The following is a 16,367-nucleotide window of genomic DNA, read 5'->3' as shown; positions in this document are numbered from 1 at the left end:
AACTACGTCATATACTAAATATTTGTTGTATGTAGTTGTTCATTTCCTTTTATTCTTATAGTATGGTCTCGTAGCTTATCATTTGCTTAATTTCTTTAAATTGCTCCCTAAATGAATGAGTTGAAATGTAGATCGTTATTCATATATGCGAGTTACATATAATTACAGATATTCCTAATCACGTGTTACATGCTCTTGACAGTGATGGATCACTGAAAGTTTATCCATGTGTTATCGTGATCATCCTTCTATATTTAATGAACATTACGATATTTGTGAGTTGATGTGTATCATAGGAATCTAGTGTCAATATTTTCCATCCTTTTTCTTAATATTTCGGTAATATTTGGAGCTTACCCGCATACCTCGTGGTGATTGAATAGTGTTGTCAGTATATTATTTCAGAAGTCAGATCATTGTTTAATTTGGAGTACTTGAGTAAGAGTATACGATTACAAATGGTAGATTTAATCCTCGAGACTGATTTGATAAATTAAAACTTGTTTCTCGTATGATATTTTGCGACTTTTTCTGACCACATGTTTTGTGTGATATACGATTATGGATGATAATGGTCGACGTCAGTTTTAAATGGGATTATTAAGTTAATGGATGATTAATGAGTGTGATGATAATCATCAGATAGTGAATTCTGATGTATTTTGCACCGTGATATTTAACGATTTGACATTTGAAGGTCGATGGAGGTGAATAAGAGTGTCTTCAGGTATACGAGATTGTAGTCGCTTTAATAAAGTCTTCTAATAACAATAATAATAAGTTGGTTGGCGTACTCTGAAATTATAACTTAATTTCTGCGAAATAAATTTATCCTGGTGTAAATTAATGAGTTAAATGATTCAAGATTTTCAAGTGTAGTTTTGAATGTTTACTGAGGAATATTTGAATTATGACACCGGTTCTGGGATGATTTAATAACTATAACATGCATTAGTTCGATTCCAGGCGAACCTAATCTTAATTGCACAAATTCCTAACTACGTGGAAAACTTCATATCCTCATTTGTATCTTGGCATTGATTTAATTGGAGAGTGGGAGTATTGATTCACTTGTAGATATTGTGTAGATAGTAGAATATTTACTGTAGTTAGAGTGCAGAATTTAGTCATATTTGTAATTATTCAAGATATTTGACGGTGTGTGAATTTTTAGAGATATGTGACACAGGCAGATGGGCTAGTCGGTGATATTTGTATTCCATTATAATCTATGTTGCTGTCCGAATTCGGCGTTGCTAAATTCTGGGTTTCTTCGAGAAGTGCTATTTCAGTTCATTGGAAATGACCACTTAACGTTAAATAATGATTCTCATAATGAAATAATTGAGAATAATTTCGAACAGATATACCTGGAGTCTCGATTTAATTTTTACTATTTAAAAAAAAAGCATATTCAATAAAAATTAAATTGTAATAAATTTTATTTTTCAAGAATGTAATTTCACTCAGAATTTTATCACAAGAAAATGCAGTTCTGTAAATTTTAAATGTTTCCTATTTCAAAATTTAAATTAAAACTTAATGTATTTTTCAGATTTGTTTGAGGATTTGAACCTCGAACGCCTCGTTACTCAAGATTTAAATAATTAATTTGTTCAAAATTCATTAATCAAAACTGTAATTACAAATCAATTCCGTTAGAATAATTAGGGCTCATAATTTGCTTGTACCATCTCATTTGTTCGGAATATTTTTATTTTACGTCAAGAATCTTCATAAATTCATATTAACATAGTGATCATTCTCATAATCAGAGCTAGTTAGGATGGCAAGACACTTTTATTTTCTGTGAATAAATGTTGTAAATATTTCATATGATATTGATATTTTTTTTCCGCCAGTGTATAATCACTTTACTAAGATATGCGGCTATACTAAAAACACGCATTTGCACATATTTCTGAACACTAGTTACGAGTCTGGCTGCCATACGGTTTATCACACACTTCTGGCTCTTGAATTTACGTATTATTATTTCCGAACCTACTGTTATTATCCCGCCACTTATGTTTACTGAGCCATTAACATCAAGTCCTTAGTGAGCACCCCTAGGGCGTCTTTTGCTCTCTGACTTCTCTAAACGATTACATTACACAGTATATTACACACGGAATAACACAAATCATTCAATAGCTTTAGTTCTAAAATGTATTAACAGAGAGGGCTGTGAAGTCTTAACTTTGGCACTATGAATAATAATAATAATAATAATAATAATAATAATAATAATAATAATAATAATAATAATAATAATAATAATAATAATAATAATAAGGAAAGCTCAAGAGTTTTATTAATACTCAGGTTGTAGATTATGTACAACAATTATCCTCTGTATCTTTTTTAGCATTGGCTGCATCAAAAAGAAAGGAAACGTCAACTTCTGATGTTACCACTTGATTAAATTGAAATTATCACACTCCCAACACCATTTGTTTGGCAACAGTGGTGCATTTAAGGTAAACAGTGCTTCTACATGATAGCTGTCTTCTACAGCTTGAGCTTGATAATGTCCTTCATATCATTAAACATTTTCACACGAAGAGAAGGAATAGTTACTAGGGTAGATATATGACTGGAGGTCTGGTCAAAGTATATGAGAGATAAACATAGGAATCAAGCATTCAACAAGTTCAAGGGGAAAAAACGTTCATATTTACCTTTCAGACTGTGGCACCAGTTTTGGGTTATTCAAAAATCCATCTACTAACCGTCCAACAACTTCATGAAGATGGAACTCTCTGCCACATTTAAACCAACACATGTCACTTTCAGATATCAAACTGCAATCAAATGAAAAAAATAAAAAATAAATACATTATGAATAACCGTATAATAGAATTTAATTACACACTACAAAATTAATTCACTGAACAAATGTACATACATTCAAAATATCAGTCACTATTTCCATCCAGTAGAATGGGGCAAAAGTCTGCATGGGACAAGAGCCTTATATTTAACATGTCAAATACCAAATGACCCTATCTGGGTATGTGAGAGCACTCAATTTCTTGAACTTAACGTCCCTACCCCCACTCATTCTCCATTATATGCACTAGCCACACATCTTGGTAGGTGTGCTAGTTACCAACTGATGAGCCCAAACTGGGATACTGGGGCAAAACGCCGACAACCAAGAATGAGTTAGCTGGAAAATTTATAATGTTGAATAACAGATCATTTACATTGGAATTATATGGTATGTTTCTAGCTGTCAGTGGAGAGATGGGGTGGAATGGCATTAGTAGACGAATAAGCTTTAAAAGTAGGAAAGATCATAATATGGAGATGAAGTTGGATTTCAAGAGGACAAATTGGGGCAAATATTCATTTATAAGACAAGGAGTAAGGGATTGGAATACATTATGAAGGGAAATGTTTGATATATTTCCAAGTTCTTTGAAAACTTTTAAGAAAAAACTAGGCAGACAATTGATAGAGAATCTGCCACCTGAGCAATAGCCCCAAATGCAGATCATTGGTGATTAATTGATGACTGATAGTTGAACATACAGTACTTTTCCAGGCCTTTGACAAAATTTATCAGCACACAGGTTTCCATATGAGAAAGTTATTTCACACAATAAATGCTGATATACTATCAAGCTTATGCTCATAGTTACTGGAATGTAGCACAGATTGCAGCAGAGGAGAGATTCTTGCGAGGGTCTCGAGATCTGAGACGACAATCTCGAGAGTCTCAAGTGAGAGCATTGCCCATCACTAGTGAATGTGAAATCCTTATATTTATTATTATAGTTAGTCATATACAGTCCTATCAGCACACTAAATTTTATTTCAGAACCGGTTTTCAGACTCCAAGGTCCATCATCAGTATCGAAATTATTTTAAAAACATTTGATTTTACATTGTGTAATCACACCGAGTTTTAAAACAGTTAAAATGGGGCCCTGTTGAGATCAACTATATAATAAGAAAACAAAAAAGCCTAAAAGTATGCCCACAATACATAAAACTTAATGATGATGTTACAAATATATATGACATAACAGGAAGGGCTGGATTATCCTCGTATTAGACAAACTTTCAGCTTTAAGCACAGGGCACGCTGGAAGCACATGATAATAAGTCACCTCAACGTTGTGAACAATATGTTGTTTGCGACTGTTTCATTTTAAATTTTATCAGATTCTGTTAACTGCGCCAGGAATATTTCAATGTTTTTGCAGGTATTTAGTTCAAATCCATAATTACCTTTAACAATTAACTTCATGTCCTTCTCAATTCCTAAAAAGTTATGACTATTGTTATAAATGTGTTCCGCAAAAGCTGAATATTTGTTGTACTTTATTGCCTTGAAATGTTCTTGATATCTTTGATTTAAGGCTTGGCCAGCCCTTCCTATGTAAAACATTTTGCATTCATTACAAGTGAGCCTATATACTCCCGAATTGGTGTAGACATTTTTCTTGTTAATATTATGTGTACTATATATAAGTTCTGATATTTTATTTCTGGTTCTAAATGCTGCTTTGAGTTGAAATTTCTTGAATATATTGGCAATTTTAAAAACTTGATTTCCAAAATGCATAAATGTTACAAATTGTCTACTATAAATGGAATGAGCTGGGATCAAGTCCACCAAACTGGGCTTCGAAAGCCTGTGCTCTATTATCTAAGCTACTTGGTCAGGTTAGTATTCCTGGATTTATCCAATGTTAAAAATATGTTTCTGGTACATTTCTCTTTGTCTAAAACACAATAGTTAACTAAATATTTGCCAAATTATACCTGGATATCATATACAGTGAGTTACACTCATTGGTTGGCCAGTGGGCATGCAATGCCTACCAGCCTGCCGTTGACTAATCACTCCTGCCTCTGCGGTATAGCAGCAAGCCTGGCAAATCCCTAATCTTCTCAGTTGCGCTCTGTGCTTAGAATGTTTAACAAGTCCTAATCTGCTGCTCCAACTGTTCTCGACTTATGAAGTGTTTAATTTAGTGTATAATTCTCATAAAGCCACCATATGTGTACACAGTATAGAAAAGGCTATTTATATAAAATATGTGAAAACAGAGTTTTGCAGGGAAGTCGTTACATGATTTGTAACACAATTTACAGGTATATGCCGCCCACAGAGAGATACCATGTAGAAACTCTTAAAACAAAGCAAGAGGAACAGGCTTTTTATTCTATAAGAAGTGAGGCATAAGAAAACTTCTGCTTAATGAGGAAAAGTAAATTAAATCTCAGAAGAATTAGAACATACGCCTACAAAATCCCTGCAAAGACTTGGGCATGTTTTGATCCAGAACAACAAATAATGGAGAGCAGAAAACCCCTATTGCATACATGAAATTCCTCTGCACGATGAATGGATCGGAATATGGATTTTTTTTTTTGCTATTTGCTTTACGTCGCACCAACACAGATGGGTCTTACGGCGACGATGGGATAGGAAAGGCCTAGGAATTGGAAGGAAGCGGCTGTGGCCTTAATTAACGTACAGCCCCGGCATTTGCCTGGTGTGAAAATGGGAAACCACAGAAAACCATCTTCAAGGCTGCCGTGGGGCTCGAACTCACTATTTCCCGATTACTGGATACTGGCCGCACTGAAGCAACTGCAGCTATCGAGTTCGGTACGATATATATATATTTTAAGGCCACATTTAATGCAATATGATACAGGGATAATATACAGTAGAAGTCTGCTATAGCGAGTAGGTCATGTAGTGAGAACTCTGTTGTAATGACAGATATTTCCTGTTCCTTGAAAATTCCTGTATTAAACTGTGTATTATCCTTTGGTTACAGCGAGAACCCTATCACTGATGCATCCATTATTATGAGTAATTAAACACGCACTTATTTTTCCATTATCGATAGTTCTACACTCCAGTGATTTATACTGAATGTGATTGATCATCTTCGGTATAGTTTTCTCACTATGTGCATTAACAAGCTCTCTTGTCGACATTCGAACTTGAAGGCAATGTCAGAATCGATTAGTAATACTAGTTGATTGATGTTCTGTAAACAAAATGCAAAATGAAAAAAAAACATGTTTCCATAATAAATGCATAAATAGTGTAACCGATAGCAGTAGTTAACTCGTTAGAAATGAAGGCTGAAGTAAACAATCACATATTTTTAATGCTGTGTACTGAAATTAAGAATGTGATACACCTCAAAATATGGCGCAGAGTGGACGACTGATTCGGAGGTTAGTTCATTCAGAAAAACATCGTTAGGATGTTTCTGCAAGGGACAAGGAAAGAGAATGTGTTAAGCGAGAAAACGTACTATTGAATACACAAATAAAAACTACCCAAGAAGGATACGTAGGGCTAAAATTTGATGGGCCGATTGCAGAAACGGTATTTAGACGATGTCTACGGTTAAACAATGCGTAAGTTTGGCTGCCGCATTGCAGAGACGTTAATTATCACTTACATACTGTCTAAAACCGATGTTTAACCGGTCATGTTTAAACACTGCCGAGAGCACTGTTTAACCTCAAATGAGAGGAGTGAATCATAATCAGAGTTATGTACCATGAAACATGTAATTTGTATTATCATGCTGAGACGATTCCGGGAAGAAAGTTTAGTCCGACGGCCTCTGTGATTCGCCCGCTGCTAAATCACAGCAATTCATTTGACATGTATGGGGAGATAGATCTTAAAATAAGGTTTCGCTTTTCAAGAGTTGTTTCTTGAGACTGACAAAGGGACAGTCCGGTAATTGTCAACTTGAATATAATTCTTGGAAACCAATATATTTTATTATACACATGGGGTAATTTCCATGGAATTATAGGTCACTTTGACTACATACATATCAGGGTTACGTGTCCCGATCATCAGAAGGCTGTCATATACATCAACCGGGAAGGATCCACTTATATTTACTGCCAAGAAAACACACATAAGTGAAAACTAAAAAGTAGGTTGTATGGTGTTATATATATATATATATATATAAAGTTTTTGGCAACTATCAGATAGGAAAAGGCAAGTGGTGGTGATGGTGGTGATTACTGTCTAAAGAGGACTGAGGAAGAAAAGCCGTAGCCATAATAGCAGCCCTAGTATTTGCCTGATGTAAAAATAGGGAAACTACGGAAAACAATCTTCAGGGCTGCCGATGATGCGTTTCGAACTTACGATCTCCAGAATGCAAGTTTCATCTACAGTATATGGCCCGTACAACACACTCGGTTACACATTACTATTGCTTCATCTTCCCTTCGTCGAAGCTACCGTGTTTATGAGTAGATTACACTCACTTTGACAACGCTATAATAAAAGCTACACTGTGGTTTGTCGCTTTAATTTCGATAATATTATGAGATTTAATTTCCACCGAAACTGATACTCTTATCTGTGGGCAAGTCATGCTCATGCTTAGACATATTTGAGTAATGTGTAGGAAGACCTTCAATCATACATTAATGCTCCAAGAGTAAGACAAACAGCTGACTGGCGTTTGGCGTGCGCACAATCGAATTTCATTGGTTGCAACGAGCAAAAAGTTGCATGAACTTCTATCTCCATTTTCAAACCAATATTGAAACTTTACGAGATGTCTAGTTAAACATCGACTGAACGTTGTTTATGCAATGGAAGATTGTGCTCGATTTAGACGTCGTTTAGGTAGACATTGTCTAAGACTTAAAACTAGTCATCGTTTCTGCAATTGGCCAGATATGTTTTTTTGACATGTATGCATTTGATACAAATGTTGACTCCCATAGGGAACCTCCATGGTATGCACTAGCCATGCGTCTTGATAGGTGTGCTATTTACCAACTGATGAGCCCAACTTAGCACACTGGAGCGAAACGCTGGCAACCAGGAGTGAGTTAGCTGGAAAATTAATAATGTCCAATAACAGACCAACTATATTGGTATTATGTATGCATTTTACGTTGTGTATGTATGGGTACAATGAAAGATATAGGCTATCTACTATTTCTAAAGATGAAATGCGAGTATTAAATGGCATGAAAAAGACAAGAGAAGAAATAAGAAAACCTTTTCCTCTGGGGAGTATTCAATAACAAGTGTATTAAAAGGTGTGTAAATTACCAGACAACAAAATATCGAAACATTTGCATTGGGGCTCTCAATGGACCAATTGTAGTCAGTCTTGGATCAACTCGAGTTGAAGGTGCTAGTTTTAACATACGTGCCACCGTTGAAAGATGTACACTTCCTGGATTTCAATTCTGTCTTCATTAGTAAATGATTACATAACTTTTTCAGTATCCATATGACAAACATGTACCACACTAATCAACTTCACATGATAATGTTCCTAATTCGTAGGTAGTCACACGACAAATTTTTTCTATCGATCACTCTATCATTGAAACGCAGAATAAATTTCTAACTTTGGAATGGAATGCAAAATATAAGCACAAACAGGCTTGCTGGGTATTCAGTAATATCAATGAAAACCAGAGAGGAAAACTGAACTTTCCTGAGGCTAACAGCTTGCTTCCCGAAGATGAAATTTACTCTGTAAAGTTCATGAATTCAAGGCCATTTCCCATTTTCACGGAACATTTCTCGACCTGCCTCCTGTGGCGAGGGTTCTGATCTGTGTTGAAAATCACGTTCCTTTTACGTGGGATGACAAGGAACATTTTCAGGGCTAGGAAAATGTGATCTACTAAGCGTTAATAGTGAAAATTTGTAACGCCATAAGCTAGGTATTTTTATTAAGATTTAATGTAATGTGAATCAAGACTCTGAATTTACGATGTGCTAAGTGAGAAATCGTTTTAATAAGAAACCTACTAACAAGGTTTCAGTGTATTTTCTTGTGTTTTGTTAAATTTTGGAAAGGCTATTCTCATGCAAATTTATAGCAAAAAAGGTTATCATTTTACTCTCATCTCTTGCTGTGGGGTGCACGGAAGAAGCCTCCCTGAAGATTGTATAAATTACGCTATGAAAAATCAGTACAATCGGGCGCACCCTGGGCAACGTTGCAAATTAGCAGCGGCGGATTCTTCCACTACCGGTCAACACAGAAGTAGCAATCCTCCTAAAGGGTCTTTTTTAAGACCACTTGTTATAGTCTCGATAAATATTGAGGGTTTTTTTGTGTGCCAAAGAGACCTTATTGGCTGATTTGTGTAAGGAATGTAAATGTGACATCCTTCTAGTGCAAGAGACTCACTGGGGCTACAACAGCCATTGACCGAAAATCGCAGGCATGGAGTTTGTTCTGGAAAGGCCCCATGATAAATACGGTAGTGCCATTTTCACCAGACCAAACCTAAATATCACATCAACCTCACTGACTGAAAGGGATGACATCAAGATTCTTTCTGTATGTACGCCACACTTTAGCGGTACTTCTGTATACAAACCTCCTAATGTTGACTTCACGTTTGAAGAACCTACTAACTTTAAGTACCAGGGTGTAAATTTCACCCTTGGCGATTACAACTGCCGAAGTACATCTTGGGGATACGCAGATTCAGATACCAATGGAGATAAACTAGAAACCTGGGCAGAGAATCATGATCTTCATCTAATTCATGATCCAAAGCTACCAGCATCCTTCAATAGTGGTCGGTGGAAGACAGGCTACAACCCTGACAATATTTTCGTGTCATCAAAAGTTGCTGGGAGTTGTGTGAAGATGATGGGTAAGCCCATCCCATCTACCCAACATAGACCTGTAATCTGCAAAGTGAATGCCATGGTAGTGCCAGAGGAGGTACCTTTCAAGCGAAGGTTTAATTTTCAGAAGGCCAATTGAGAAAGATTCATCAACGAGCTTGATATACCGGGTGAGTTGGCCGTGCGCGTAGAGGCGCGCGGCTGTGAGCTTGCATCCGGGAGATAGTAGGTTTGAATCTCGACAGCCCTGAAAATGGTTTTCCGTGGTTTCCCATTTTCACACCAGGCAAATGCTGGGGCTGTACCTTAATTAAGGCCATGGCCGCTTCCTTCCATCTCCTAGGCCTTTCCCATCCCATCGTCGCCATAAGACCTATCTGTGTCGGTGCGACGTAAAGCCCCTAACAAAAAAAACTAGCTTGATATAGAATCTGATAAAAAATTAGATTTTTGATATGCTCTATTGGTGGAAAAATATCTAATTCCCTCCATGGGAACTTAGAATTTCCACTTGATATAGAAGTTGCCAAGATTCCACCGCAACTTGAGATGTACGAGACATTTGTCAAATGCATCCAGAACAGCCTCTAAAAGGACCATTCCAAGAGGTTGTAGAACAAATTACATACCAGGAATGGCTGATGACAGCAAACAGCTGATGAACCATTACAAAGATTTTTTTGAGGCTGACCCATTTGCTGATGAAACTATCCAGGTTGGTGAGGAATTGCTGCAAACTATCTCAGCAAATCGCAAAGTTAAGTGGACCTCACTGGTAGAGAATCTGGACATGAAGTTGAACAGTAGGCGAGCCTGGAATCTCCTGAAAAACCTCAGCGGTGACCCAACAAAACCTAGAAACTTTACACAATTACAGCAGACCAGATTGCAACCCAATTACTCATGAACGGGAAGATTAAAGGTCGGAGCACACGGGAGCAACTGGAACGAACCCCAGGAAGTGAGAACCATAATCTCCAAGAACCCTTCACCTTGAATGAACTAGAGCCTGTCATCTCCACCTTGAAATTAAATAAGGCTACTGGCATCGATGATATCAGAGTAGAACAGATCAAGAAATTCGGCAGGACTACTCTGCAATGGCTGCTTACAATGATTAACGAGTGTGTATCTAAGCTTTATATTCCCAAACTCTGGAGAAAAGCTCGAGTGGTTGCACTACTTAAGACTCGTAAGGAACCAAACAATCCTAAAAACTTTCGCCCAGTATCATTGTTATGTCATTGTTTCAAGATCTTCGAGCGCCTTATCCTTAACCAAATTAGTGGCATCCTCAAAGGAAAGTTCATTCCTCAACAAGCTGATTTTCGACCTGGAAAGTCATGCTGCAGTCAAATCTTGAACCTTACTCAACACATCCAGGATGGTTTTGAACAGCGTAAGGTAACTGGAGTTGCCTTTGTTGACCTAACAGCCGCCTACAACACCATCAACCACAGGAAGTTGCTGAGGAAAATTTACCAGCTCAGTAATGATTCAACTAACATCTCTTATTGGCATTCTCCTGCAGAATAGAAGATTCCAAGTCTCTCTCCATGGTAAGAAGAGCAAAAGAACGGTTTACCTCAAGGCAGTGTGCTAGCCCCTGTGCTCTTTAACATTTACACTAATGATCAGCCCATAATGGAACATACCAGGCTTTTCATCTATGCCGACGATACTGCAGTGGCTGCCCAAGGAAAGACATTTGAAGAGGTGGAGGGAAAGTTGACTTCTGCACTAGATATTCTTGGCTCTTACTATAAAGACAATCATCTAAAGACAAATCCCAACAAGACTCAGGTGTATGCATTTCACTTAAGGAACAGAGAAGCTTGGTGGGAACTGGACATTATATGGCAAGGCAAACGACTAGAACATTGTCCAACACCTGTGTATCTAGGTGTTACTTTTGACCGAACACTGTCCTTCAAAAAACATTGCCACAACACCAGGCTGAAAGTTAGTTCACGGAACAATATTTTGAGAAAGCTCACAGCCACCACCTGGGGAGCAAGCCCTCACGTCCTGGGAACCTCTGCTCTTGCTTTGTGTGTGTCCACTGCAGAGTATGCTTCACCTGCGTGGAGTGCATCTACTCACACCAAGCAGGTTGACACTGCAATCAACGCGACCGTACAAATCTTGTCGGGATGTCTGAAGCCAACTCCAGTTGACAAACTCTACCCAACTGTTGGAATAGCTCCCCCCACTATCAGAAGGGCTGTTGCTGCTGATGCAGATGCAGAGAGGACAAAGCAGACTAATGATTCTCGCCACCCACTGCATGATCACCAGGCTGTAGTCTGTTGAATGAAGTCGAGAAAAAGCTTCATCCCCAGGACTCAACCACTGGTAGGAACATCAGAGTCTAACCGCATCTCCAGGTGGAAGAGCATGCTGCCGCCTGATACTCCTGCAAAGGAAGAGCTAGCTCCAGGAAATGACCTGCCCTACCCTATTTGGAGATCACTTAATCGTCTTAGGGTGGGCGTACCTCTTTGCAAGACCAACATGCAAAAATGGGCCATATGTCCAGCTGATGGAGATGCATCCTGCGAGTGTGGTACAACACAATATCCGAACCACCTGCTCATCTGTCCCCTACTAGAACATTCCTGCACTACGCAGGACCTGATCGAGGCGAACAACAAGGCCATCGGAGTTGCTACATTTTGGAAATGCTGACTGGACACGGAATGATGATGATCTCTTGTTGTCAACATTCAAGTCTCTGATGCGCACGGTTTATTTATTTAGCGTATGGCCCATACAATCAAATTGAGTTCAGATATAAATTATATACATATTTACATAACAAGAAAACAATAAACAAGAAAAGGCTCCCTACAACTGAATGTCAAGATCACTGATCCACTGTATTGCTTCTGGAGTTGCCATCAGGAAATCCACTTTGCTGCCTGTGTATGCCTGCATTTCCCACTCTCTGACAATATGATGTATGGTTTGTCGTGCAGCTCCACAGTCACACGCGGGTGTCGGCAACTTGTTCCATTTAAACAGCATGTCTCTGCATCTGCTATGGCCTGTTCTTATTCTGTTCAGAGCAGACCATGTTTTACGTGGTGGTTGGAATCCACTTGGAAGTTTGGCATTCGAGAACATACTGTGCAGGTGCGTCTCCGTTGCTGCTTCCCACCGTCTTTTCCACTCTGTAGTAGGGTTGTAGCTTCTAGCAACCATGTCTAAGGCGTTACGTAAAGTTGGATGACGTGAACGTAATCTGTTTTGGTTGATAGTTCGTAGATCTTCATGTACAGGTAGATTGGGGTTCCTTAAGATTTTATTAAATTCCTTGATAAGAGCGGTGGATCTGCATAAATCAGGGGCCTATTCCACGAACGAACTTTGCAACTTTTCACTTTGCACTTTTCAGTTCAGATTTTGTTCCACCATCACTTTTCAGATTTAGCTTGCAAAGTGAAAAGTGAAAAGTTAGGAATCTTTTCACTTTACAAGCCTGTTATGTTCCACCATTGGTACAGAAATGCAAAGTGCAAAGAAATAAAGTGAAAAGTTTTCATACGGAGAATTTGGTTTAGTGATATAAACACGTTACGACGTGAGCTTTTGTTAGCATCAAGTGAGGAACAGTGATGAAGAATCCAATAATAGAACGTACAAAAAAATGATTAATTTTCATAACCTCACTTCGACGTAATAACGCGAGTGATTTCACATTACCCCAACACAGGCTAACTATATTATTGAAATGATCGGACATTTACTGAAACATGCAACAAAAAGAAGTCAATTCCTTTCCGAAAAAGAACAAATTCGTATATGCTTACATTGGTTAGTAAATGATGCCCAGCTGCACGGTGTAGCAGCAATGCATGGGACATCAAAATCAATTATTTGCGAACTGTTACCAAAGTCGGAGATGTTATAGTAAATGTAATATTTCCTAACAGTACGTTGGCCTGATAATCCACATAATATAGCGACGGGATTTCTAATGAAGGGTGAATTTCCTTCTGTGTGTGGATGTGTTGACGGTACTCTAGTTGACATTGATGTGTGTCATCATTTGAGAGGTTATGTTTAAAGTTGTCAAAAAAGTATGTCACGTTTCTCCTTGACAACTTCCAGCACAGCCAGCTTCTTGTAATAACCTTTCTTTCCCATGATAAAAACTTTAATGGTACGACAATTATACCGCCAAGTTCGCCGCGAAAAGTAAAGCATTAAAATCAGAGTATTAGGCCTATAAAGTTTGCTCATGGAATAAACTCGATCGGATCACTCATTCGCAAAGACTTTTCACTTTGCGAAGAAATTGAAAAGTACAACCTAGTTCATGGTGGAACAGAAAGACTTTGCACTTTGCAAGAATTGAAAAGTGAAAAGTGCAAAGTTGAAAAGTTGCAAAGTTTGTTCGTGGAACAGGCCCCAGATGGCATTATTCCAGATAGAAGCGGGAGCCAATGAGTTGGTGTAGATCGAATTGTGCCAGTTATTATGCGCATAGTGGAATTCAATTCAGTATCAATGAGTTTTGTGTGATGACTGTTCATCCATACTGGAGTACAGTACTCAGCACTTGAATATACCAAGCCTAAAGCTGAAGACCGTAAAACGCTTGCCGAAGAACCCCAGGTAGTTCCACAAAGCTTATGAATGATGATGTTACGTGTTTTCAGTTTCTGTGCAGAGCCCAGCAGATGTTGCTTGTAGGATAGTGTTCGATCCAAGATTACAGTAATATAGGGGTATGGTACATCTTGTACATTATCTCTTTACATTTCATAAGATCTTCTCTGCTCCACACCAAATTCCTTACATTCTGGTAGAATGTATTTCCCACTTGCACCCTTCTGCCGATCTCCTTATCTAGCCTTGCATCTTGCATTATTTCACTTCCCAAATGCTTGAAGCATTCAACAACATTAAGATTTTGTCCCCTGATACTAATGATTCCTTTTCATTTTCTCCTCTGTCATCACCACTGTTTTACTCTTCTCCACACTGATTTTCATACCATATTTCTCAATATTGTCATTTAAGGCACTTCTGTATTGTTGACTCGCTAGATCTCTATGTCATCTGCAAACAACAATATTTTCATATCCCCTTTATATGTTGTCTTTGTTTCCTTTAGAATTTCATCCATAAGTGGAGACTATACACTTTCCTGTTTTAGTCCAGTTTTATTTCTAAGCTAATCTGTTCTCCCCACTGGAGTCTGGACACAACTGAAACAGTTTTTATACATTACTTTCACTAGTTCCCTTGATTCCTTTCCACATCCTTTTCTTTCCAGGGGTTTCCACACCTTTTCTTTATTAACACTATTATATGCTCCTTCTAAATCAAGGAATACCATCACCAGATCTTTTCTTTATCCTCACTGTTTTCCTGTCAGTAATCTCATGGTAAATATAGAGTCTATCATTGACCTGCCCTGATGAAATCCATAATGCTCTTCTCGTAAATTTCTTTCCACCCTTTTTCTCATCCTCCTATTATTCTGTCCAATATTTTGGCTACCTGTGATAACAGTGTAATTCCTCGATAATTGTCACATACATTCCTGTCACCTTTCTTAAATACAGGTATTATTACACATTACACCAATCATCAGGTACTTGCTTTTTTCCTCCATATACACCTTAGCAGCTTACATAACCAACGTGGACCAATAAGACCTGCTGCCTTTATCATTACCACATGTATTTCATCCATCCCTGCTGCTTTTCCTGTTTTTACTTTTTTATTTGTTTAACAGCCATTTCTACCTCTGCCATTGCAATATCACTCTCTATTTGTTGATCATCCTTATTTACCACTACACTTTCTTCTGCATTGTTTCTCACATTCAGGAGTTTATTGAAGTAATCTTTCCACCTATTCTTTATCTCCTCTGGGTCTGTTATTACAATTCCACTCTTTCCTTTACTTGTTTCGTGTAAATTTTTTATCAACCCATACAACATCCTTTTCCAACTCTTGTGTGAATCTCTTCCCAAACATTTTTTTCTTTTCCTTATTTACCACTTTTTTACACTTTTAATTTCCTGATACGTAATCTTGTTTCCTTCTTTCCTATCTCTATTCCATTCTTGCCGTGCTTTCTTCTTGTTTAGCAACCTCCTTCACCTTTTCATTACACCAAAGTATCTCCTTTTCCTTCACCCACAAAACTTCTCTGCACAGCTTACAAATATTTTTTAAAATTTGGTCCATTCTTCTTCTAGGCTTTCCATTTCTTATATAGGGATGTGCAGTTTTAATTCCACCTGAGTTCCTTTATCTTTTAATTTCCATACTGTTATTTTCTTCTGTTTTATTTCTTTTACCATCACAATTTTACCTATCTTCAATTTTGCTACCTACTTCCAGACCCCTGTACCTTTGGGACATGGTTCTCCCATTTGATATCTGAGTGAGAACAAAGTGTCTTCATCAAACACCTCACCTGGTAGGGTCGTTACATCCATTAACCGTTTATGATTTGTTTTCTCAACCAATAAATAATCAATAACTGTTTTAGTTCTCCGTTCACCCCAGCCATATCTAGTGATCTTTCTCTATTCTTCTTTCTAAAACCGAGCTCGATAGCTGCAGTCGCTTAAGTGCGGCCAGTATCCAGTATTCGGGAGATAGTGGGTTCAAACCCCACTGTCAGCAGCCCTGAAGATGGTTTTCCGTGGTTTCCCATTTTCACACCAGGCAAATGCTGGGGCTGTACCTTAATTAAGGCCACGGCCGCTTCCTT

At 37.9% G+C, this 16,367-nt stretch overlaps 1 protein-coding gene across 2 annotated transcripts in view; it reads right to left on the bottom strand.

The window, feature by feature from the left end:
• The window catches only part of Nup154 (nuclear pore complex protein Nup154), a 324,740-nt gene that overhangs the window by 15,494 nt on the left and 292,879 nt on the right, over positions 1-16,367 (bottom strand). For both annotated transcript variants that reach the window (XM_067144924.2, XM_067144923.2), the window contains exon 24: positions 2,682-2,804. In XM_067144924.2, the coding sequence (XP_067001025.2) occupies positions 2,682-2,804 (123 nt within the window). The remainder of the gene's footprint in view (positions 1-2,681; positions 2,805-16,367) is intronic.

This window comes from Anabrus simplex, chromosome 1 (genome assembly GCF_040414725.1).
Source record: "Anabrus simplex isolate iqAnaSimp1 chromosome 1, ASM4041472v1, whole genome shotgun sequence".
NCBI lineage: Eukaryota > Metazoa > Arthropoda > Insecta > Orthoptera > Tettigoniidae > Anabrus > Anabrus simplex.
The sequence above is the reverse complement of the archived record's forward strand: the minus strand, read 5'-3'. Positions and strand labels throughout refer to the sequence as shown.